Source organism: Canis lupus, chromosome 1 (assembly GCF_003254725.2).
Source record: "Canis lupus dingo isolate Sandy chromosome 1, ASM325472v2, whole genome shotgun sequence".
NCBI classification, from domain to species: domain Eukaryota; kingdom Metazoa; phylum Chordata; class Mammalia; order Carnivora; family Canidae; genus Canis; species Canis lupus.
The window spans coordinates 99,676,345-99,702,014 of NC_064243.1; the positions used below are offsets into that span (position 1 = coordinate 99,676,345).

At 46.8% G+C, this 25,670-nt stretch overlaps 1 protein-coding gene and 1 pseudogene across 1 annotated transcript; both read left to right on the top strand.

Annotated features, from left to right (window-relative positions):
* The first annotated feature begins 1,529 nt into the window (after window positions 1-1,529).
* LOC118349955 (zinc finger protein ZFP2-like) lies at window positions 1,530-8,794 on the top strand (annotated as a pseudogene).
* A 3,936-nt stretch (window positions 8,795-12,730) lies between these two features.
* ZNF132 (zinc finger protein 132) lies at window positions 12,731-19,990 on the top strand. The gene is made up of 3 exons (XM_025421249.3): window positions 12,731-13,308; window positions 15,842-15,968; window positions 17,537-19,990. The coding sequence occupies exons 1-3, from the start codon at window positions 13,294-13,296 to the stop codon at window positions 19,465-19,467; spliced, it is 2,073 nt and encodes a 690-aa protein (XP_025277034.1). The 5' UTR covers window positions 12,731-13,293; the 3' UTR covers window positions 19,468-19,990.
* The last annotated feature ends 5,680 nt before the right edge of the window (window positions 19,991-25,670 follow it).

Sequence of the window (25,670 nt, forward strand, 5' to 3'; positions counted from 1 at the left end):
GCTCCCTCTCTCTATCTGTGTGTGTCTCTCTCTTGAGAGAGGCAGAGACACAGGCAGAGGGAGGAGCAGGCTCCATGCCGGGAGCCGATGCGGGACTCGATTCCGTGTCTCCAGGATCACGACCTGGGCCGAAGGCGGCGCTAAACCGCTGAGTCACCGGAGCTGCCAATAAAGACTTTTAGAAAATATTAAAAAACAAAAAAGATTTTCTTCATTCAGGAGGAAGTTAGAGAGGCTGTTTTGAAAAAAGTCTACTGGAGAAGAGTTCAGGGTGATGACAATTTCTCATTGGCTGAGTTGCAGGATCCATTCATTTCTTGTAGGAGATGCGATGTACATTTTTCCTGTTGGAGGCCTGTAATTGAGGATTCTTTCCTGTTGAAGATTCTTTTGTTCATAATTTTTTTTTGTAGGTAGCAAAGCAAAGTTTATTGGGCAATAGTACAAAGTGCCCCAAGAGGGAAGGAGCCCCAAGAAGGTTGCTTTCTGTTGGTAATTCTTGACTTCCAGTGGTACCAAGTGAGAGCTCCTGCTTCCACTCCATTTTACTGAGGTTCCCCTTTACTAAGTTTCACAGCACTGTATATCTGGCCCTGTGCTAAACACTTTTCATGTCACTTCTTACGAGGAAAGTCGTAGTGTTTATAAAATTACATCACTGGATTTTGAGTTACAGATGCTTCTGGGTAAGCATCAGAATCCCCAAGAGGCGGGTACCTGGGTGGCTCAGTGGGTTAAGTGTCTGCACATTTAGCTCAGGTCATGATCCTGGGGTCCTGGGATTGAGACCCATGTGGGGTTCCCTGCTCAGCTAGGAGCCTGCTTCTCCCTCTTCTCCTGCCCCTGCACACACTCTCTCCTCCTCTCAAATAAACAAAATCCTTTTTTTAAATTTATATTTATTTATGATAGTCACACACACACACACAGAGAGAGAGAGAGAGAGAGAGAGAGGCAGAGACATAGGCAGAGGGAGAAGCAGGCTCCATGTACCGGGAGCCCGACGTGGGATTTGATCCCGGGTCTCCAGAATCGCGCCCTGGGCCAAAGGCAGGCGCTAAACCTCTGCGCCACCCAGGGATCCCAAACAAAATTAAAAAAAAAAAAAAAAAAAAAAAAGAATCCCCAAGAGGGATTATCAAGGCAGAGAATGTTTAGGCTCATCCCAAGAACTTGCATTTCTAGCAAGTTCCTCAGTGATGCTGATGCTGATGCTGCTGATTCACGAACCACAGTTTAGGGACCATTGAATTAAAGAAACATTTATTGTTATTAAAACTCCCCATGAAGGAGGTATTATCTTCATATTACATCCTAGGAAAATGCAAAAATGAACCTGTTCCCCCGGGGTCCCTTCAGGGTTGGTCCTTCCACTCCAGAATGCGGTTCCCTGCATCTCTGGAGGAAGAAATCTGGAGTGGCCCCTTTAAGAGGAAGCTGAAACATACAGTTGGCATACTTAAGCACTATTCCATTTCCCAGTGCTCCTTGCGTTGCCACTTGGGCGTTGCCTAGGAGAACTCGCCGGCGCCTCGCGCCGGACCTCGGCAAGAACTACATTGACCAGAAGGCCACGGGAGATGGCAGTGAACTATAAGCCAATCACAGCACAGAAGAAGAGCTATTTCCTGAGGCTCACGGGACTTCCGGCGTCTCCGTCGTAGAAGTTCGTTTGCTTTTGGCTGGTAGTAACACAGCGCTCTTGGGGACGTGAGCTTTCTGTCGGAGCTGCTCTCCAGGCGCCTCTTTGGGACCCGGACAGAGAGGACAGTGAAGAGGATGGGTTCAGCTTCTGCGTTTCGTACCAGTCGTGATCTCCTGTAACAGGGTTATCCTCTTCTTCCGCACTCGCCCTCCGTCCCCTCTGACTGAGGCCCCGATTGCGATGGGTGGCGGGCAAGCACCTGGCCCAGTGGAGGTGTGGGGATCGGCTGAGCACTCAGGGCCTGCCCGGGTCCGATGGCGGCGGCGATGGCGCTGGTGGACCCGGCGCGGGTGAGTGGAGGGCGCCCGCCGCCCTCACTCACCGGACCCCGGGCCCATGATAGAGGGGAGTGGGGAGTCCCTGGACTCTTCCTCCACCTTCATTTCTCTTTCTTTGCTTCTGGGACCCTAGGATCACCCCAAGCCCGGGGTCCAGAGTCCTGGCTGGGGGTTATGTGGAAAGTTTCACCATTCTGGAATCCAGTGGGACAAGATGTGGGAAGCTCTTTCAGACATAGGAACCAGGATGTGCAAATGCTTATAGAGATGAAGCTGAGCTGGGAGTATCCAGGGAACTATAGGTCTTCTTTATGTCTGGTGGGCAGGAGTCAGGCCTGGAATGGCAGTCTGGGGAGCTTGGCCTGTAATCTGAGACTAGTGGGAACCATGGAAGGTGTGCGGTAGAGGAGAGGAGAAATGTGATCTGACACAGGTGTTCACTGGCTCCCTTTGGCTGCAGAGTGGAAAACAGAGGTGGGGTTGGGGGTGGGTGAGGTTTAGGGAGCAGAAAGGGAAGCCCATAAGGATGCTCTTTACTAGATCAGGTGGGTGATGGTGTCGGCCTGGTGACTGGAGTTGGTAGAAGTGGTTGGGTTTTGGATCTTTCTTTTAGGCCAGCCAGATTTTATGATGTGCAGAAAAGTGGAGGAGGCTGGGATAATCCCCATGGATTTTGGCCTCAACTAGGAGAAGGTAGAATTGAAATACGTCGATTGAGATGGGGAGGTTGCTGAGTGTAGCAGGTTTCAGGGAAGATCGGAAGGCAGATTTTTGACCCTGTCGAGGCTGAGATGTCCTAAAGACTTCCAGGTCATCTGGACATTGAATGTCTGATTATACTGAGGAATTCAACTTGGGGACATCCAGTTAGCAGTCAGCCTGTGAACTGAGGTGGAGCTCTGGCTCAGATTTGGGAGGGGGTATCTTTAGCTTATGGTGAAAGATGTCCCACAGGAGCAGCTGAGGACTGGGTGACTGGCCTGGGTACCTAGGCAGGGTTGGTGGGTGTCACAAAGTCAGATGAAGGGAGGAGCAGCCATGAGAGAAGGTGTGTGTATGAGAGGATCCAGAACGTGACCAAGATCCTTGGGATAGGCTGAAGCATATTGGAGATGCAAGCAACATGACAGTGGGAATAGGGCTGATGTTTATTTACTTTTCTATGGACTCACCAGCATTTCTTGGCCATCCTCTGTGGGACCTGAGGGTTTTAGTCAGGATAGCAGATTAGCTCAATGGTAATCACCTGGGGGTATCCCATGCCTGGGGTGGGAGGTGGTGGGGCCGGGCTTTGAATGTGCATTCTTACGAGGAGAGAGGAATACTGTGGATGGTGAGGGGACAGAATCAATAAAGGCAGAGAGACCTGGAGGTCCCAGAGGTCTTTGTGGCCCAGTCTGGATGGCTAAGGGATAAAGGTAGGAATAGGATCAATTAGAGAAACTCAAGGAAGGCTGGATGCCACCTCTGGAGGTTGGGACATTTGGAAGTCTGGGTCAGGATGAGATCCTGATTGACCTCACCAAGTGAGCCACATTCTGGACACCATTTGCAGAGTGATATGTAGGGTGAGTGGGAGGAAGATGTGCCATGGATGTTGGTGGGGTCTGGAAATGTGTGGTACAAAGATGGACGTGCACATGCAGAGGTGGTGTGAATTGATGGACTGGAGTCCTGGTACTGGGGGGCCTATGTGAGATGAGCCCCAGTTTGGTTGTTCTGGGAGTCAGGAACTGGGAAGCCAAGGGAATTGCCTGGTAGAGGCAGTGAGGCCCCACAACCAGGTCAGAGCTTGTGGCAACTACCTGCCCATCTCCCTGCTGTGTGAAGGAGGACATAGTGATCAGTGACACAAGGAAACAATGGCACCCATGGTATTGGAGCTTCAGGAGAAGCTAGGAGTGTGTTGGCAGGGGTGATTTGGGGGTCAGAGACTACCCACCAGACAGCATGTGGGATCTAGGTCTCGATCGGTTCATCTGTGTATTTTTTTGTTAGTTATTCTGCTGTCTTTGGTTTGGCTGACTTAGCTGTCCTCATCATGGCAGGGCTCGGGAACCTTTGAAGATGTGGCTGTGTACTTCTCCTGGGAAGAGTGGGAGCTCCTTGATGAGGCTCAGAGGCACCTGTATTGCAAGGTGATGCTTGAGAATTTGGCACTTGTAGCCTCACTGGGTAAGGCCTTTCCACCCCTACCCTCACCCCCAGCCTCAGTTCTAGTCTCTGTCCTTCTTCTTTTCCCAGGAATAGCTCTGTCTTCCTACAGCTGAGCATGGGTGTTGCTTCGTCCTCTGGACTATCTGCTGTGTGTGCAGAGCTGGGGCACAGGCACAGCCTGCTCCTTTCCCTGAGGAGCCCCAATATCTGCTTCTCTTTATGGGGAAGGGGTCAGGACTGCAGGGTCTCAGGTTGGCTGCCTGAGTTTGTTCAGATCAGTGGCACCGCTGTGCCCAGGTTCGTACCCCCTCTTTATATCAGGCATTTCCAGGAGCCTAGCTATGTCACAGACTTTAGACACCAACATGGTTATTACTTGTGGCAACCACTGGGCTCTTGCTGTGAGATACTTATTTTGCAACATTGAATTTTCTTCCCAGTTGCAAAGACTACATGAGCTCCCTGTGGTCTGTTGCAGCTTGGATTGCTGTTACCTGGGCCAGCCACTCACCCACCCTATCTTTTTCCCAGGACTTACAACCTCTAAGTCCTGTGTGGTTGCTCATCTGGAACAGGACAAAGACCCTGGGAGCCTGACAGAGTGGACATGTCTCCATACACTGTAAGAGAGACTGAGAGGGGGTCTGGCTCTGATGAGTGGGAGCCAGAGAAGAGGTGACATTGGGTCTGGGTTCAAGCTGTACTGGGCACCTTCCCTGTTTTCCACTCGTGTTTGTTGCTGGGGCCAGTAGCCATACCTTACTCCACTTTCCTTCCTCATTCTAGACACCACATTCCTGCCATTTCTGCTTTGTCCCTGGATACTGGGTGGTGGATGACTCTACTGCTCTGATCTCTGTGTCTTCCTAAGCCCACTCCACACCTCCTTTTACAGGAGTGTCCCATATTAACCCATAGCCAATGTATTATGAGATGTGCACGTATCTCACGCATACAGGCTTTAAGCATCAGATCCCAGTTACAGCTGGATTTTCCTGGGCTCATGCACACTCCTCTCTGTCCCCTTTTCATATCAGAGATATGGTGCCTGCCTGTGTTGGTTCTTGCTGAAAGCTGAGGAGTTGTAGTCCCTGACTCTCCTCCCAGCCTGAACCCTACACCTGTGTTCTCACATGCTGAATCTTCACCTTCCTAGGCCTAGTACTGCACCACAAGCTGTACCTCACCCTGACTTGATCCTACAGACCCATTCCTAAATTTGTCAGATCCACATCTATAAAGGGGCTACCTCCTCCAAACAAAGCCTATATAAACTTTACCAACATTTCTCTGCTTTCAGGTTGTTGGTGTGGAGTAGGGGAAGCCCCTCTTGAACAGAGTGTTTCTGTAGAAGGAGTGCCCCAGTTCAGGACCCCGAAGGCGTGTCCTTCTACCCAGAAGGCCAACACCTGTGACATGTGTGGTCTGGTCTTGAAAGACATATTACACTAGCTGAGCATCAAGGAATATACCATAGGCAGAAACTATAAAAGTATGAGGTGTGTGGGAGAGGGTTCTGGCTCAGTACAAACTCTCGCCAGCACCAAATGGAAGAGCACAGTGGAGAAAAACTCTTCACATGCAGGGAACATGTTAATGATGTCCTGGACAGCCATGACCTCCTGCAGCATCAGGCTACCCACAGCATGGGGAAGCCACACAGGAGCACCAAGAACAAGGAGGCCTTCCAACACAGCTCTAGCTGCCAGCAGCAGCAGGAAGTCCATGCCACACAGAAGCCCTTCAAGTGCAGCAATTGAGGGAAAGCCTTTCTGAAGGCCTTCATGCTCCTGGACCACCTGATAACTCACTCCAAAGAGAGACCTTTCAGATGCCCCACAGGGGGAAACTTCTCTAAATAGAACTTGACTGTTGTTGATCAGCAAAAAAATCACGCTGGAGAAACATCCCATGTGTCTAAGGAATGTGGGAAGGCCTTCAGGCACCTTTTTAAACTGAGGACACATCAGAAAGTTCATACCAGACAAATGTATCACAGTTGCAGTGAATGTGGGAAAACCTTCACCCGGAAACATTCACTCGTTCAGCACCAGAGTTCACACTAGAGAACGGCCTTAATGAGTGTGGCCAGTGTGGGAAGGCCTTCACTCGCAGCTTCCAAGTTGTTCAGCATCAGAAAGTTCACAACAAAGAAAGGCCTTATGAATGCAGACATGCCAGAGAGTCTTTAGCTGTATTGCCAATTTTGTTGAGCCCCAGAAAATACATATTGGGGAAAGGCCTTATGAATGCAATGAATGGGAGAAAGCCTTCATTAATAGCTCTCCTCTTGTTCAGCATCAGAAAGTTCACAACACAGAAAGGCCTTTTGAATGCAGTGAATGTGGAAATACCTTCCAGCAAACCTCCAAACTTACTCTGCATCAAAGGAGTCAAACAGGAGAAAGGGCTTATAAATGCAACCAGTGTGGGAAAGCCTTCAGTTGCCCCTCCAACCTTGTTCCACACCAGTGAATTCATACTGGAGTGCTTGGAATGTGGGAAAGCCTTCAGGCAAAGCTATGCCCTCATTCAGCACCAGAAGGTTCACACTTGAGGAAGGCCTTATGAGTGCAGTGAATGTGGAAAAGCCTTCAGTTATAACTCTAACCTTGTTAAACACCAGAAAGCTCACACTGGAAAAGGGCCTTATGAGTGCAGCCAGTGTGGGAAAGCTTTCAGTGAAAGCTCCATCCTCAGCACCAGAGAGTTCACACTGGAGAAAAGCCTTATGAGTGTAACAAGTGTGGAAAACCTTTCTATTATAGTTCAAACCTCTCTAAACACCAGAAAGGTCATACTGGGAAAGAGCCATCTGAGTGCAGTGAACATAGGAATGCCATCAGCCAGAGCTCTAGTCTCACTTAGCACCAGAAAAGTCACACCAAAGAAAGGCCTTAGGAGTATGGCAAATGTGGAAAACAACTAACCGGGGCATTCTCCTTATTCATCTTTAACGGGTTCACTCCTGAGAAAACTTTTGTGAAAGGAACCTTTGTGAAGAAGCCATAAGCCAAAAATTGGAAAATATCCCAATATCCCTACCAGGAGATGGCCAGAAACATAGGAAGCTTTCAGGAGCTACGTCACATTTTGTAATCTCCCCAGGTGCTTTGCCAGATTATATCACTGTCAGATGCCATCTCACTTCTACCAGGTGGCAGCCCCCCCCCCTTCCTGCCCGATAGCCTGTCATCTCAGCATACTTAGAGAAGGCTGGAGGGAGATCTTGTGTTCTCATTCTCTGGAGGGAGACATGAATGATGGCAGCACTTTGGGGTGGCCCCATTTTCCATCTCTGCCCTGTACCCAATTGTTATGGCATGGCCCTGACCTCTTTCTCTCCAAGAGGATCTGACCAGAGCCTGAGGACTTACACAAGTAGTAGTAGGAATTGTTAGGCAGAAAGACATTCCTCTGTCCTATGGTCCTTATACCTGCATTTAGAATCAAATTGACATGATACAGATTAACAGGAGAAAATAAAATTTATTAGGCATACATACAGGGAATCAACAGATACGAAATTCCAAAGACGGTGAAGCAACATGAAGCTAAGGGTAGAGGACTGAGGATACAAAGGGGTGAAAGCTCAGTAGCAAGAAGTTGAAAGGAGAGGTTTGGAAATATAAGCTTTCTCTATTATGTAGATAAATTCCTTAAGTAGAGTCTCTGTTAATAGTTCCCATCCTATTAGTCTCTCCTTTCCAATGAAAATTAGGCAGTTGTGGGGAAGGTAGAGAGCTGCTCCTTAATCTGTTGGGTTTTTATTACTTTTTTTTTTTTTTTTTTAAGGAGGCTCCACTCCCAGTGCAGAGCCCAACTGCCCCATGACCCAAGATCAAGACAGCTGAGCTAAGAGTCAGACGCCTAACTGACTGAGCCACCCAGATGCCCCTCGATTACTTTAACTCAAAATAATCTCTATGTCAAAGTGGCCCATCTTGGAGCAGCCTACCCTTGGCCCCTAAAGAATCTACCCAAGTGAAATGAAAACATATATCTACACAAAGATTTGTAAGCATATGTGCCTAGTAGCATTATTTATAATAGCCAGGAACTGGAAACAATTCAAAATCTACCAATTAATGAATGATAAATAAACTGTGGTATAGCCATACAAGGGAATATTATTCAGCAATAAAATGGAATAAAATATATAAAAATAACATGAATAAACCACTATGCTAAGTGATAGAAATAAGACAAAGAGCTATATATTATATGATTCCATCTATTTCTAAAGAGATTTATTTATTGACACACACACACACACAGAGGCAGAGGGAGAAACAGGCTCCCCACAGGGAGCCCGATGAGGGACTTGATCCTGGATCCCAGGATCATGCCCTGAGCCAAAGGCAGATGCCAAGCTGCCGAGCCACCCAGGCGTCCCATATATGATTCTATTTATATGAAATATCCAGAAAAGGCAAAAGTGTAATATAGATTGGCAGTTGTCAGGTGCTAGGGATAGGAGTGGGTTTTGGCTATAAAAGTGTTCAAAGGAACATTCTGAGGCAATGGGTATGGGATGAGATAATAATGGCTGTACAACTATAAATTTATTAAAAGTCATTAATTATGCACTTTTAATAGGTGTATTTTATAATACAGAAATTACATTTCAATAAAGCCACTTAACAAACAGGAATATGGGCTATTCTTTCTCAAAGTCCTGGAGTTCCTGACCATATGGAGATAACCAAAAGTATCTACCCCACTAAGAGATGACAGGAATGCATAAAACATTGGTTAGGAGTATAGCTGTGGGAGATAACAGATCCTTAAGACCCTCTGACACCTAGATCTTGCAAGGGCCCAAACATTAAAATGCTGTCAGGCCAGGCTCTCTCATGTCCTATTTCTTCACACTCAGTATTCTCTATCTATAGTACTCATTTCATCCTTGTACAAACCAAGTAGGTGATATATTACTAGGATATGGCCTTCAGAGCACTTCCAACACTGCTGAGGTGGGAGAGACAGTCCCTGAAACACATACCATCATCTTGCTTCTTCCAGGCCAACCACTGCCTTTTCTAGGGAGAACTCCAGGTCAGAAGCTTCAGAACACACAAGCTTCATTCTTTGCCAGGAAACATGGGATATAAATGCAAATTGGGTCACATCTAGACAGACATGCTCCATGCCTTGCTGCTGTGCACTGTCAACTGATAGGGACCCTGATGACCAAACTAAGAACACTTCTGTTATGTACTCAATGCACTCCTGCTAAACAGAAGAAGCTCAATGAAGGCATCATGGATGTCAAAGGCAGATTTCACAAAGTCCATAATGGGAAATTTACCCAGAAGCCCTCCAGATACTATCAGGCCCCTTGCTCAGAGTAGGAGTCATGTCCATGACAAACTCAGTCATGGGTGAGCACTATGATACCACTTCAATGGGTACAGGGCCACCACCATCCTTCCAGGGCAGGGCAAGCAGAGAACAGGGGCTGCTTATGCTGAGCCATCGGAGTTGACCATCAAACACAGAACAGCATTTTCCACAGCACCCAACAATGTGATAAGTGGTCACAAGGTACAATATGGCCCCTATAGGCTTCCGTACACACAAGGCAGTCATGGAGTGTCTCCACAGGTGGAGGTTCATCTATACAAGGTCCAACTTATGGCTGAAGGCTACTCGAGTAGGTTCTTTCTCAGGTATTATTGTTTTTATATTGAATGAAGTTTTTTAAATAGGTTAATTATTTATAATCAAATGCTAAAAAAGAAAAGGGCAGCTGAAGACTTTACTGCATTCACTGCTCTCAAATGGCTTTTTTCTAGTGAAGTTATTGGTGTTGGCAGCACAGGAGCTGTGGCCAACGGCTCTCTCATGCTGGCTGTACACACAGGAGCTTTCTCCAGTGTGAATATTTCTAAATTTTTTTTTTATGATAGTCACATACAGAGAGAGAGAGAGAGGCAGAGACATAGGCAGAGAGAGAAGCAGGCTCCATGCACTGGGAGCCCGATGTGGGATTTGATCCTGGGTCTCCAGGATTGCACCCTGGGCCAAAGGCATGCGCTAAACCTCTGTGCCACCCAGGGATCCCAGCACAGGACACATTAAGGGGAGGTCACTTGTGGAGAACCTGACCGTAAGATGACAGAAGGAGAAAGGCTGTGAGGCAAAAGACATGGAGGAATCAGCCAGGGTCAAGAGTCAAGGGAAAGTAGAACAGAGTGTCAGAAAGTGGTCAGAACGATAGAAAAGAGACATGGCTATTGGGCACCAGAGTAACAGAGGGCATAGGTCAGATACCACATGAGAGATCAGCCCACTTCTATAGGCCCTCCCATACCAGTTTTGCATTGACCAGGACTGGTCCTTCATGGGCCTCTCTGGTCATTGACTGATTCAAGATGCTCTGTACAGGTCTCCTTGCCAGGTTCAACTTGGGTGACCACATTTAGGGTAGTGTAGACAGTCATTCTTATGGTGGATCAAGTGGTTTGTGAGAGGTCAACTCCATGTCAGGGTAATTTACCCATGACAGAGCAAGGTGAGTGAGGATCACCCATGCATCTGGAAAACTGAACCTCACAAAATGAATAACCGGGAAAGATCTCAGCAGGAGATCTTTGACAATCATTGTCCCCACAATCATTGACCATGTCAGTACTCAGGTGCCATCACAGGAGCTGACAAGGGACAGCTGGCAGGAAACCTCCTGGAGTATGGAGGTATGACAGAGGGGACAGAAAAGCAACAGGCCCTGATGGGGTCTCTTGGCCAGATAATCACCAAGCTGGATGTGATCTGTTATTTGGATTGTGATATTTTTGCCCCTTGACAATGATGAAAAGGTCTCAAGGCAAAAGCAGTTGGGGTTGCTTATGCAGCATTCTGGGAGAAGAGCCATCAAGACATGGGCCAGCACCAGGACCAGCAACACATCCCATGGGGAACACATTTGCCTAACCTGGTGAAGACAGGACTATGCCATGGTAATAGCTCCACTTTTTCCAAAATAGGTATGTGATCTTCTCCTTAAGGATCAATGGGCTCTGCAACACCAGGCCACGAAACAGATGCATCTAAGCACTGGGCATGGGACCTGGAACTCCAGTCTCTGTCCTGCAGCTACTTCCCCTTATAGCTCCCAAACCTTGTTCCCTGACATCCCTGCTCACTCTCTGAGAATGGATCCTCCTCCTGGATGTGCACTCTTCCCAGATCCACCGGTCTTTGGACAGTGCTTCTCTTCTTCCACACCCATTTCCTCCACCTAACCACTGGTCCTTAGTCTGGATACCCCACATTCACCTCAGGGCCATTCATCTGTAACCACAACTTAAGGCTCTCCTTCCAAAATGCCATTCTCAGGTCCTTCCTTGGACTGTGGCCTGGACTTCAGAGGCCAAACCAGAACTCCCTGTATGTTCACAGGCACACGTGTCACCCCCACCCAGAGTCTCCAGACAAATCAGACTCTACATCTACAAATTCTAACTGCTTATCTTCCCCATAACCTCCTCCTGCCAACCTCCATCTCAATGAACAGCAGTACCTCTCTTCTCCTAAACACTTGGGATGGTCCTTTATCCACTATTTACATTCACTCCTATCAGGAAATCCTATCAACTCCATCTTGAAAATCTAACCGAAATCGGATCACTTCTCTCACCTCTCCTACTCCTGCTCTGTACAGTTTTCATAGCTGTCCCTATGAATACTGCAGCAGCATTCTCATGAATCTCCCTGTTTTCAGCCTGGCCACAACCCCTCTCCCACCAGTGTGCTCACTCAGTATGTTTACTTGGTATACATTGGGATACTTTCAAAATCCTAAATCAGATCATGGACATCCCTCTTCTTTTTTCTGTTTTTAAAGATTTTATTTATTCATTTCAGACAGAGAGAGGAAGAGAGCAAGCAAGCATGAGCAGGGGGGAGAGGCAGAAGCAGAGGGAGAAACAGGCTCCCCGCTGAGCTGGGAGCCCAATGTGGGGCTGGATCCAGGCACCTGGGATCATGACCCGAGCCGAAGGCAGACGCTTAACTGACTGAGCCACCCAGGCGCCCCGGACATCCCTCTTCTATTCAAAAATTTCTATGAGTCCCAGCACCCTCTACTCATGCTCCTGGTTCCTTGCAGTGGAAGACAGAACTTTCCTGAATGTCCTCAGATCAGTCTCACCTCTGAGTCTTTGCATAAGCAGATCCCTCTGCCGCTACCCTCTACATCTTAACATACTACATTATGGAATGAACACTTGGCATCTGCGCGAATCCCCCATGTCCTGAACGTCTAGGCCTGGAGCTCAGTCAGGGACTTAGAACACTGGGACTCAGAGTCCAGCCGGGTGGGTCACGCCCGCAGGCTCGGAGAGCCTCCTGGACACCACACCGTCCATAGCCTGGCTCAAAGGTCCCTCGGTGCAAGACCGCTTCCGGACAAAACCGCAAGCCGTTACTGAAACTGCGGGACACCTGATGTGGTGGCCAGAAGACCGCGGCGGTTCCGGAAACGCCCCTCCCCTAGCCCATCATTGGTGCGCTCGGAAACGTCCTCTCCTAGGTGCTTTACTGGGAAGCACTGATGGGACCCGGTGAGGTGTTTTCTGGGTAATGTAGTTCGCGTTGCGTGAGCCGCGACCCGGCGGGCGCGAGTCCTCATCACCTAGGCAACGATACAGCAGCACAGCTACTGGCTCAGGGACCTAGTGTCGTAGTGGGCTGCCGGCCTCCAGCCGAGGCTTGCTCTGAGCCTGGGCGTTTCCGTTGTCGCCATTGCGCTCTTAACTTGGCGGTTGGTGGGCTGCTTGGCAGGCGTCCGTCCACTGGGACCAGAGATGGGGGTAGGGGAGTGTTGGAACTGTCACCGCACCACTGCACGCACTTTCACCCTTTGGGTAATGGCTCCTCCTTTCTGAGCCTTGGTTTCCCGGATGTAAAACGGAGTTTACGAGCCCCCGCCCTCCGCTTTCTACCCGCGGTCCCGGGAGGCAGCCCTCAGGTCCTCGGGCGCATTTGATATTGGGGAAGACTAAGGCCCTAAGTGCGACCGTCAGCCTGCTGTCACCCCAGGCAGTGAGGGTGTGGGGGTTTGCATGAGCCCACATTGTTTATTGTCCCTGTCGCCGCCTCTCACGGTCCCGGCCAACCCACAGCCTGACCAGGCCAGCAGCGTCGCTGATGGACCCAGGGCAGGTGAGTGGAAGGTGCCCCGGTTTCTCACCCGCTGGGATCCCTGTCCTGATCCTCGAGCCCCTGTACGGGGAATAGTGTGTCCAGGACTCTTCGCCTACACTTGAGTCTGGAGTTGAGTCACTTTTCCTAGCCTCCGGAATCCAGGCCGGAGCTTATATAGAGGGGGGTTCACTGTTAGTTGGCAGCCTCCTTAGGAGGAGCTTCTCTGATGTAATCTGACACCGACCCCATAGGCAGAGGGCAGGAAGAGAGTGAAGGAAGCAGGTCACTCCAGATGAGTAGGTGAAATTTTAATAAGCAAGGGCAGGTACATAGGAAGGCTGCCTGGGACAGCCCCAGAAATAGACCTCCACATTAGCCCACTGAATCTTAAGTTTATACAGAGATTTTAACTTGGTTCAGTTACAAATACCATCCAGATGGTTTCAGCACCGTATCACAATCTCAAAGCTGTGTCTCTGGGGGAATAGAAGATGGGAAGTGATGACAAGGACAGGAGGTGATAAACCTCCCTCTGCCCAGGCCAAGCTCATGCATGGGTCAACTGGCAGTCACATCTTGATGATCTCCCCCCAACATTCACATTTCTGGAATCCTATGGGATAAGGTCTGGAAGGGTGTCCCGGTCATGTGCAAATTTCTTGGAGGTGTATCAGTTGCAAGTGTTCAGGGAACTGCAGGTCTGTATTTCATCTGGTGGATATAGAGAGCAGGGGGTCAGATATTAGCCTGGAATGGCAAGCTAAGGAACTGAGTCTCAATTGTGAACATGGTAGGAGTGTGGATAGTTTAGAGCAGAGAAGGGAGATGATATGACTCAGGTTTAATAAGCTCCCTCTGGATCCTGAGTGGAAAACAGATTTAGTCAGGGGATGATGGAGGTGAGATTGGAGGCAGGAAGACCACTGAGCCTTCCCTTGAGTGACTTCAGTAGTTCTGGCGTGTGCTTTAGGACCAAAGATGGAAGTAGGAGAAATTATTGGCTCCTGAACTTTTTAAGTAGAGTGGACTAGATTTCCTGATGTGAGGCAGTGAGATACGAGGATTGACCCAGATAGGTTTTTCAGATGTGGAAATTAGAGTGAGTACATATCAGAGGGAGGGTAAAGAGTTGGATTTTGGCCATATTGTATTTGAGGTGTCCTACAGACTGCCAAATTGTGATACTGAGTATGCTTTATACCAAGTGCATGCTAGAGACATCCAAGGAATGGAGACTTGTGTGTGGACATTATTTATGGCTGTGGGTTGACCAGAATGGTGACCAAGCCTCTGACCAGAGACTAGACCTGGGATGAAAAAATGAAGCATGAAAGTAACAAAGATAAGATGACAGTGGGGCCTGAGGTGAGACTGGTTTACCTCTCTACAGCTCAGTAGGTATTTGTGGCCATCCTCCTTGGGGCCTGGGTAGTAGTGTGGTTTGGACTGGAGTTCCCAAGCCAGGGGTGGGGGGCAGTAGGTCTGGGATTTGTCTAATAGGAAGAGGGAGAACAGCTATGACTGGTGAGGGGACAGCATGTACAAGGGTAGAGGTGGAAGAGAGCAGCAGTGTTTAAGATTTACTCATGGCTCTGGAGAACTGAAGGCTAAAGCAACAGAGCTGAGAGGGGAAGCATTAATTAGAAGTGATGGCTGTTTGTGGCAGTGGTAGTTTTTGGAGATGTGGGGCAAGCCAGGCTGAGTGCTGGATCCTGGTTGCCTTTGTTGGGTATGCCACGTGCGTAGTTGGATATAGGGACTAGGGAGATGCCTGTGGTGTAGACAAGGAAAGGACTGGGGGGGGCGGGTGTTGGGCAGCCTGGGGGGCTCAGCAGTTTAGCGCCGCCTTCAGCCATAGGGGGCATGATCCTGGAGGCCCAGGATCGAGTCCCACGTCAGGCTCCCTGCATGGAGCCTGCTTCTCCCTCTGCCTGTGCCTCTGCCTCTCTCTCTGGGTCTCTCATGAGTACACAAAAATCTTAAAAAAAAAAAAAAAAAGGAATAGAGGGGTGGTTAGATATGAAGATGGTATGGTCCAAAGAGTGACATATACAAAATAAGGGAATGTGAACCAGTGTGCTCAGGTCCCTAGTAGTAGAGGCTTAAGGGAGAAAAGAGAGTCTGATTTTTTTTATACTTGGAAAGTGTGATATGGAAAGACAAGAGACACAACACAGGAGAGCTTGTTTACTATAGAGAAGGGATTCTTGGCCAGCTCAGAGCTCAGACAGCATTTGTGTGCCCACCTGCTTTTTGTTCCCCTGGATTGGATTTGCCTGGATACAGTGACCAGTGGAACTACAAGGAGAGAGGGACACCAGTGGTGTCAGGGCCTCTTATCTCCTCTGAGGTGGGGGCCTGAGGAGGAGGAGGACCTGCAGGTGAGTCAGGGAATGATGGACTGAGGGGGTCACAAGAAGAGGAGATGCCAGTGGTAGATGTGGCATAACTCTGAGTCATAGGCCAAGGGCCTGGATGTGTCCATTTAATGATTTTGTTTGTTTTTCAGCCTATCTATTGACCCCTTGGCTTAGCTGTCTTGTCATTGCAGAGCCCAGTGACCTTTGAAGATGTGGCTGTATACTTTTCTAAGGAGGAGTGGAAGCTTCTTGATGCTGGCCAGAGGCATCTGTACTACAGTGTGATGCTGGAGAACTTTGAGCTCATGACCTCCCTTGGTAAGGCCTTTCTGCCCTGCCTCAGCATGGTGACCAGCTTCTGTTGTTTTGCCTTCTTCCCATAGAAAGTTTTCTGTTCATTCCAAAGCTGGAACCCAGGCACTAGTTCTTCCCAGGTTTCCTGTTACAGGTGCTGTGGGTGCTGGGACTGGGCTGTGTGCACTCTCCCTGCCTCTCTCAACAGCCTCATGAATTGTCCCAGTAGCTGTTGGCCAGGTTGGGGATTGGGCACCTATCATCTGCCTGATGGATTCCACTCAGCTTGACCAGTTCCTGGCTGGGTGACCCAGTGTGGAGCCATGCCTAAATTCTGTCCCTTCCCCCCTGAGACTTTTTTTTAGAAATAATTTTATTGAGATATACCATAAAGTTGGAACTTTACACACTTTAAAGCGTGTAATTTACAGGTTTTTAGTGTATTTGCACAGTTGTATAAATATCACCATCATCTAATTTGAGAACATTTTTATCACCTAAAGAGAAATTGTACCCATTACCAGTCACTCCCCATCCTCCCTCACCTCTTCTCCCTCAGCCTAGGCAACTGCTAATATACTTCATGACTATATACATTTGCTTATTCAGACATTTCATGTGAATGGAATCACACAGTATATGTTTTTCTGTGAATGGCTTTCACTTAGCATAATATTTTTGCGGTTCATCCATGTAGCACATATTAGTACTTCATTCCTTTTCATGGCCACATAATATTTCATTGTGTAGATATACCACAGTTTGTTTATTTTTTTTTTTTTTTTTTTTTTTTTTAATTTTATTTATTTATTTGAGACACACAGAGAGAGAGATAGAGAGAGGCAGAGACACAGGGAGAGGGAGAAGCAGGCTCCATGCAGGGAGCCTGACGTGGGACTCGATCCCAGGTCTCCAGGATCACACCCTGGGCTGCATGTGGCGCTAAACCACTGCGCTACCGGGGCTGCCCTGTTTATTCATTCATCAGTTGATTGGGCATTGTCTTGTTACCATTTTTTGAGTGTTATGAAAAATGTTGCTATGAACATTCAAGTAAAAGTTTTTGCATGGGTACATTTTCATTTCTCTTGGATAGATAAATAGGAGTGGAACTGCCAAACTATTTTCCAAATTGGTCACACCATTTTATATTTTCACAGCAGTGTATGAGTATTCCGATTTTTCTACTTCCTTATCAACACTTGTCATTGTTTTCCCATAGATATCCTAGTAGGTGTGAAGTGGTATCTCACTGTAGTTTTGGTTGCATTTCTTTAATGACTAATGTTGAGCAACTTTTCATGTGCTTATTGGCCCTTTGTGTGTGTGTGTCTGTGTGTGTGTGTATTTGGGAAATATCTATTCAAGTTCTTTGTCCTTCTCTTTATCCTTGCCTATAGTAAGGCCTCCTTTATTCTGTAGCTTGGCTAGGCCCTGTCATGAACAGTAGGCCCTTCACTCTTATTCTGGCCCTCTTGGCCTGTCACCATCCCTCAGACCCATTCCTGTATATGTCAGCCACTCATTTCTGTTGAAGCCACCCTTTCCACCAAGTGGAACACTCAGTTATCCAGAAATTTCTCTGCTTTCAGGTTGTTGGTATGGAATGGAAGATGAGGGGGCCCGTTCAAAGCAGAATGCTTCTGTAGAAAGGATGTCACAGGTCAGGATCCCTAGTGTAAATCCTTCCACTCAGAAGGCTGACACCTGTGATATGTGTAGCCCGTTCTTGAAAAACATTTTACACCTGGATGAACATCAAAGAACATATCCTAAGGAGACCCCCTACACATGTGGAACATGTAGAAGAGAATTTGAGTTCAGTGCAAACCTTCACTATCACCAGAAGGACAAAGGACACAGTAGAGAAAAGCCCTTCAGATGGGACAAGGACAAGGATTCATTTGTAGAAAACCTTGTAGTCTACCTGTCAGAGAAGCCCTTCACTTGTGGGGAAGGTGGTAAGGATGCCTTGGACAGCCATGACCTCTTCCAGCACCCAGCCTTTGGCAACAGCAGGAGACCACAAAGGAGCATAGAGTGTAGGGAGGCCTTACATAGCTCTAATCTTGAGCAGCTCACAGAAGTCCATACCACACAGAAGCTCTTCAAGTGCAACAATTATGGAAAAGCCTTTCAGAAGACCTCCACTCTGCTCAGCCCCCTGAGAACTCACTCTGAAGGGACAGCATTTAGATGCTCAACAGTTAGAAATTCCTTAGAAGAGAAATCAACCCTTGTAAATCACCAAAAATGTCATGATGGAAAGACATGTCATGTGTGTAAAGAGTGTGGGAAGACCTTCAGTCACACTTCTAAACTGAGGAAGCACCAGAAATTTCACACTAGACTAATACATGAGTGCAGTGATTGTGGGAAAACCTTCAACCACAAACTCACACTTGTTCATCACCAGAGAATTCACACAGGAAAAAGGCTTTATGAGTGCAGTGAATGTGGGAAAGCCTTTAATAACAGGTCACACCTCACTCGTCATGAGAAAGTTCACACTGGAGAAAGGCCTTTTGAATGCAGCAAATGTGGAAGAGCCTTCAGCCAAAGCTCCAATTTCCTTCGGCACCAGAAAGTTCACACTCAAGTAAGACCTTATGGATGCAATCAGTGTGGTAAAGCCTTCAGCCGCAGCTCTGCTCTCATTCAGCACTGGAGAGTTCACACTGGAGAAAGGCCTTATGAGTGCAGTGAGTGTGGAAGAGCTTTTAACAATAACTCCAACCTCGCTCAGCACCAGAAAGTTCACACTGGAGAACGGCCTTTTGAGTGCAGTGAATGTGGAAGAAATTTCAGCCAAAGCTCCCACCTCCTTCGACATCAGAAAGTTCACACTGGAGAACGGCCTTTTGAATGCACCGAATGTGGGAAAGCCTTCAGCAATAGCTCCACCCTCGTTCAGCACCAGAAAGTACATACTGGGAAAAGGCCTTATGAATGTAGTGAATGTAGAAAGGCCTTCAGCCGCAGCTCCAGTTTGACTCAGCACTGGAGAATTCATACCGGGGAAAGACCTTATGAGTGCAGTGAATGTGGGAAAGCCTTTGCTCACAGTTCCAGTCTCATTGAGCACTGGAGAGTTCACACAAGAGAAAGGCCTTATGAGTGCAGTGAATGCGGGAAGTTCTTTAGCCAGAACTCCATTCTCACTAAACATCAGAAAGTTCACACTGGAGAAAGGCCTTATGAGTGCAGTGAATGTGGGAAATTCTTTAGCCGAAAGTCCAGCCTCATTTATCACTGGAGAGTTCACACTGGAGAAAGGCCTTATGAATGCAGTGAATGTGGGAGAGGCTTCAGTAATAACTCCCACCTGGTTCGTCACCAGAGAGTTCACACACAAGAAAGGCCCTATGAGTGTAGCCAGTGTGGGAAAGCCTTTAGTGAACGATCTACACTTGTTCGACACCAAATAGTTCACACCAGGGAAAGGACTTATGAGTGTAACCATTGTGGGAAAGTCTTCAGCCGCCTCTGCAATCTAGCTCAGCATAAAAGGATTCATACCTGAATGGAGCCTTATGGATATGGTCCTTCTGAGAAGATCTTCAGCCAAGTCAAACTTCATGCAGCAGAATACCCACAGAGAAGTTACCTACTTGTACCACTAATGTGGAGAAGCCCTCAGAATGTACTCTACCCTTTCTGAGCAGCCCACAGCTGAACTATCTCCCCTTTCCAGCCTGCCTGGATCCAAATATTTGCAGCAATTATCTACATATACATGGAAAAACATCTCTCCTTCCTTTTTCCTGGAGGGATTCATGATTGTCCTGGATCCACTGGAATGGCTTCATTCCCATTGCCTCTAAGACAGGACGTAAACTAATCCCATGCTGGTTGAGGGGCCTTGAGGGATGTCCAGTTTGGGCTTCTCAGGAAGATGCACATTCCTCATTCCTCATGGATGTTGTCATGTCTGCATGTAACCCCAATGATGTGTCCACTGAGCCCACACATCACCCTCCCCTTGAATCACTTATCTTGGTCTTCTGTATTCTGCATAATAATAAAGAACTTTATTGACCAAGTCACTTTTTTTTTTTTTTTGAGAGAGAGGGAGGGAGAGAGAATCCTAACCAGGCTCCATGCCCAACACAGAGCCTGATGCAGGGCTCAATCTCACAACCCTGAAATCATTACCTTATCTGAAATCAAGAGTCAGATGCTTAACTGAGCTATCCAGGTACCCCAATCAAGTCAACTTTAACCTTGACAGTTGTGGTAGGGTAGGTTGAAAAAAGAAGCAAGTAGAGTGAGGAATGGCTGAGACAGAGTACCCAACAACATCTGCCTCAAGATATAGAAGGAACATAGGGAATTGCTCTATGTTCTATTATAGTCTACTTTGCATTGCACCTGAAGAACTGGGAAAAACTGAAGGGCTCATAGAATGAACATAGTGGCCTATATTTCAGAGTTACCTGAAGGCCCAGAGCTCACCCTGAAGAAGGAGATGCTAGTCTGCAACATTAGCATGGCCTGTTGGATTAGGAGGCAGGTCTCTAGTTTGTAGAGAGAAGTCTGGGTTCCCCCATTTGAGGGGAAGCAGTCTTCTTGTTCCTAATAGGGAGATATGACCTGGGTGGCCAGTAGAGGCCCAGTGGATACTATATAGAGAAACAAGGGGTATGAGGCAATAGGGAGTTGGGGAGACTAGTAAGTTACAGCACTGCCATTGGGGACAAAGGAGTACCACAGTTCTCCATCAGCTGTAGTTCTGTTGTGTAGGGTGAAGCAAATATAATTTAATCTGAGATCTACAGGAGCCATTTGGGAGCCATTCTTAGTATAGAAACATGGGGTTTTGAGCAGACTGGAAAAATAGAACTTGGCTGTTCTAAAGTTACAACAAAAACTTCTAGATTGAGGTGCCTGTATGGCTTAGTTGGTAGAGCATGGAACTTTTGATCTCGAGGTTGTGAATTTGAGCCCCACTTTGGATGTAGAGATTACTTAAAAATAAAATCTTCATTAAAAAAAATAACTTACAGGGAACGCTGGGTGGCACAGCGGTTTGGTGCCTGCCTTTGGCCCAGGGCGCGATCCTGGAGACCCGGGATCAAGTTCCACGTCGGGCTCCCGGGGCACGGAGCCTGTTCTCCCTCTGCCTGTGTCTCTGCCTCTCTCTTTCTCTCTGTGTGTGACTATCATAAATAAATAAATAATTTAACTGTTTTAAAAAATAACTTCCAGATGACTATCCAAGTGAGATAAGAGTGCAGAGCTTCTCAGGACCTGCAGACCTGTGTATCACCCATAATGGAAATCCAAACAAGTGTTTTATGAATTCCTGTATTCTTCCTGAGCTGTTCACCTTGTGGTTATCACCATACAGGAGCCCCATCATCAAGAGGGTAGAGCTCATGGTCTGGAGAATGGATTATGTAAGTAGCCAGAGTTTCTAGAGAATAGCACTGGCCTTCATTGTTCCACTTCTGGTAGCCACCAAGGAAGTCTGTCCTTTTTATTAAGGGGTGAGTAGACAAAATGGTGGAGTTAATATGGGTTTCCCAGATATCTTGGCTTTCTGGGAAGAGCCAGATATTCAGATTTCTTTAAAAATATTTTATTTATTTATATGACAGAACAAGCAGGAGGAGCAGCAGAGGGAGAGGGAGAAGCAGGCTCTCTGCTGAGCAGGGAGTCTGATGCAGGGCTCGATCCCAGGACCCTGGGATCATGACCTGAGCTGAAGGCAGATGTTTAACCCGCTGAGCCACCTAGGTGTCCCAGATATTCAGATTTTTACGTGGCTTTTGACTTTATGTTAGAAGGCATTTCAAAAAACATTACAGAAACAGTTTACCAAAACCTGTAGGTGGGCTATATGTGTTCCCCTGGGTCCTTCCATGAGACCAAGGGAAAGAAAGACCAAAAGTTTTCTGACATGAGAGGCTTCAGCATGCAGTGTCCATCCATACTGCATTGTAGGTGGGAAGGCAGTGCTATTGCCACCTCTTCTCAGGGTGACTTTTCCCAAAAGCTCAGAGGAGACAAGGAATGATAGCCACATAAGAGGCAGAACCCAAGACAGGCTTGCAGTCATCAAAGATTGTAGCAGGGCTGCTCAAGTACTCCCTAGCACAAGGAGATGTTTGGAGGAATCCTCAACTCTGCTCAGGCCTTCCTTCCTGGATGTAATAATTGTCTTTCACCAACATTGAGGAGTCGTGTGGGATCACAGTTAAAGGCCAGCTGAGCCATGTGAGGATCAAGCCTTCTAAGCAAAAGGTGTAGGATGGACACTGCTCTTCACATCTCAATCCTTTGTATACTGTGTCGATGGCTGGTTAGATCTCATTAAATGGCCCCCAGCTCATGGGTGAAGAATATTGTGCTTTCCTTGAACTGGCCTGGTCTTCCACTCGGGCTCAGTATAAGGCAACCAATCTGCTGAGGAAGGAAGATATTTGCCAGTGATGATAGAACACTCCAGGCAAAGGTCTCGTGGCTCTGACCTTTGAGCTGTTCTGGATACCAGGCTTTGTGAAGCTCAGTAGTTCCAACACTTTCGGCTCACTCTCAATCCAGCAGGCAAGTGCCTGCAGGTTTTTGATGTGGTCTGTATACTGACACTGTGCATTCCGCCCTCACTAATGATAGCTCTTCCCTGAGCTCCATCCAACGTAGTTCCCTGCACTTAGGCCTTTGCCTGTGACCTCTGCTGTGTGGGACACTCTCTGCTGTCTTCTCAACCTCTTCCAATTTTGCCACTCCAATTCGGCTACATCTTCCCTTTTCCAAGTTGGTATTAGTTTCTCTCTTCTCTTTGATGCCTGAAACTTTGGCCTGATGTCAGGCCTCTGCTACCCTATGTTTTCCTACATAGTTGCACCCACAGATGCAACTGTTTCAAATCTCAAGGGTATATATGTTTTTCTGAAATGACTCAGGCATCATTGAGCCTGAAGACTAGTGCTAAACAGGGTGTTCTTAAAATTTTTAAGGTCATATTACTTGGCTTGGACTGCTTTAACAAAATACCATAGACCGAGTGGCTAAAACAACAGAAATTTCTTTTTTCTCACAGTTCTGGAGGCTGGAAGTCAGAGACCAGACTGCCAGCATGTTTGGGTTCTGGTGATGACCCTTTTCCTCGCTTGCTTTCTTGCTGTGTCCTCACATGGTAAAGAGAAAGGAAACTGATCTCTTCTCACAAAAACAACAATCCCATTATGGAACCCCACTCTCATGACCTCATCTAAACCTAATTATGTCCCAAAGGCCCTATGTGTAAATACCATCACTGGGGATTAGGGTTTAAACATTTGAACTTCAAGGGCATGCAAATATTCAATCTATAACATCATCTGTGGAAGCAAAGTGATTCTTTATGGCATATATGAAGTGTTAAGTCATCATGGTGATAAGATACAATGTCAGTTTTGTAAAGTAAAACCATTTGGTGACAGTTGTGAATATTAACACAAGATTAACAACTTTGGGACTGTTGGGAATATTTTAACTGTCACTTTGTTCAAGACTCCCAAAACCCCAGAGAAAAGGGAGGAGTTTTCTGAAGTACTGAGATTCACCTTGGCTCCACACCCTCCAGGCATCTCTGATCTCTACCAATCAAAGCATCCTTATATGGGACCATGATTTAAAAACAAAACAAAACAAAACAAAAAACTGGGTTAAAAAGGATAATTGGTACAATGCTGAAAATATTTTAAAGTTAGTGAACCTATGAGAGACTGTCTTTGGGCTGTTATAACAAAAGTACCATAGATGGTGGCTTGTAAACAGATTTATATCTCACAGTTCTGGTGGCTGGAAATTCGAGATCAGGGTACCAGAATGGCCTGATGGACCCTATTCTGGGTTTCTGCTTGCATCCTCACATGGTGGAAGAGGTTAGGGAGCTCTCTCAGGCCTTTTTAAAATTTTTTTTAAAAGATTTTATTTATTTATTTGAGGGAGATACAGCACTAGAGAGACAGAGCAAGCACAAGTGGGGGGCAGAGGGAGAGGGAGAAGGCCGCTCCCTGCTGAGCAGGGACATGGGGCTCAATCCCAGGACCCTGGAATTATGACCTGAGCCAAATAACTGACTGAGCCACCCAGGCACCCCTCTCAGGCCTTTTACTTAAGGGCACTAATCCAGGTGATGAGAGCTCTATATCACTGTCTAAAATCCCCAGTTCTGGGATCCCTGGGTGGCGCAGCAGTTTGGCGCCTGCCTTTGGCCCAGGGCATGATCCTGGAGACCCGGGATCGAATCTTACATCGGGCTCCCGGTGCATGGAGCCTGCTGCTCCCTCTGCCTGTGTCTCTGCCTCTCTCTCTCTGACTATCATAAATTAAAAAAATAAAATAAAATAAAATCCCCAGTTCCTTTTTTGTTGTTGTTGTTGTTTGGGGTTTTTTTTTTTCTTTTTAGATTTTATTTATTTATTCATGAGAGACACACAGAGATTTTTAGGCGTCCCTAAAAATCCCCAGCTCCTAAAACATCACCTTGGGGTTTAGGTTTCAATGTGTGATTTTGGAAGTAGGGGGAACACATTCAGACCATTGAAGGGGCAATAAGAAAAAAATCCCTCTTGTCTCTCTCCCTCTGTCACCCACCAAGTGAGTGCACACACTCTCAATAGTAACTTTTAAAAAAAGATTTTCTTTATTTATCTGAGAGACAGAGAACATGGAGCATGGGTGAGGGGCAGAGGGAAAGGGACAAACAGATTCCCTACTGAGCAGGGAGCCCAATGCTGGGCTTGATCCTAGGGCCCTGAGATCATGACCTAACTGAAGGCAGACACTGAGCCACCCAGGCACCCCCCTCTCTCTCTCAAATAGGTAAATATATCTTTTTAAAAAGTTGTATTAAATTAAATGTAAGAATGGGTGTTCTATTTAAGGATTTAATTTTATGAAGGTGCTATAAATCATAAGAACTTACTGTGTTACTAGGATTATTTTTAGATCTTAGACCAAATTGCAGATCAAAAAAAAAAAAAAATAAAGTTGACAAAATGAAGATGACATCATCTTATTTTAATTATAAAAGTAAAATGTTGCAATTATTTTCAGTTTACAAGAAAAGGCTCAATTTTAAGCCCAAAATGTAGTAGAAAAATGGCTTTTGCAGATTTTGGCTTCCAGGATTCTAAATATAAAAGATCTTGCTGAAAGCAGACAGTTTTAAGAGAATAATTAAAGAAAATGGTGATATATTGATGTACTCATGGTTTTTTAACCTTTCACATATCACTTTTCTCACTATAGAACCTTGAATCCAGCAACTTTCTTCCTCAACTTGAAGGAGGAAAAAATTCCTCAATTATTTGGACCTCTATTAAAACAGTAACTACACATCTTTGGAAAAGGAGATTTCAAAATGGAGCCAGCAAGCCTAGTTAAGAGGTTTTCTCTCTCTCTCTCTCTCTTTTTAAATTTTATTTACTAATTCATGATAGACAAAGAGACGGAGAGGCAGAGACACGGGCAGAAGGAGAAGCAGGTTCACGCCCTGGGCTGAAGGCGGCGCTAAACCGCTGAGCCACCCGGGCTGCTCAAGAGGTTCTCTTTTTAAAATAGGGTCAGGCATAAAGGTGGAGGGACTCATGCATGTCCTCATTGGAGAAACCATGATCTTCTTCTTCTTTTTTTTTTTTTTTTTTAAGATTTTATTTATTTATTCATGAGAGACACAGGCAGAGTCAGAGAGGGAGAAGCAGGCTCCATGCAGGGAGCCCGATGTGAGAGTCA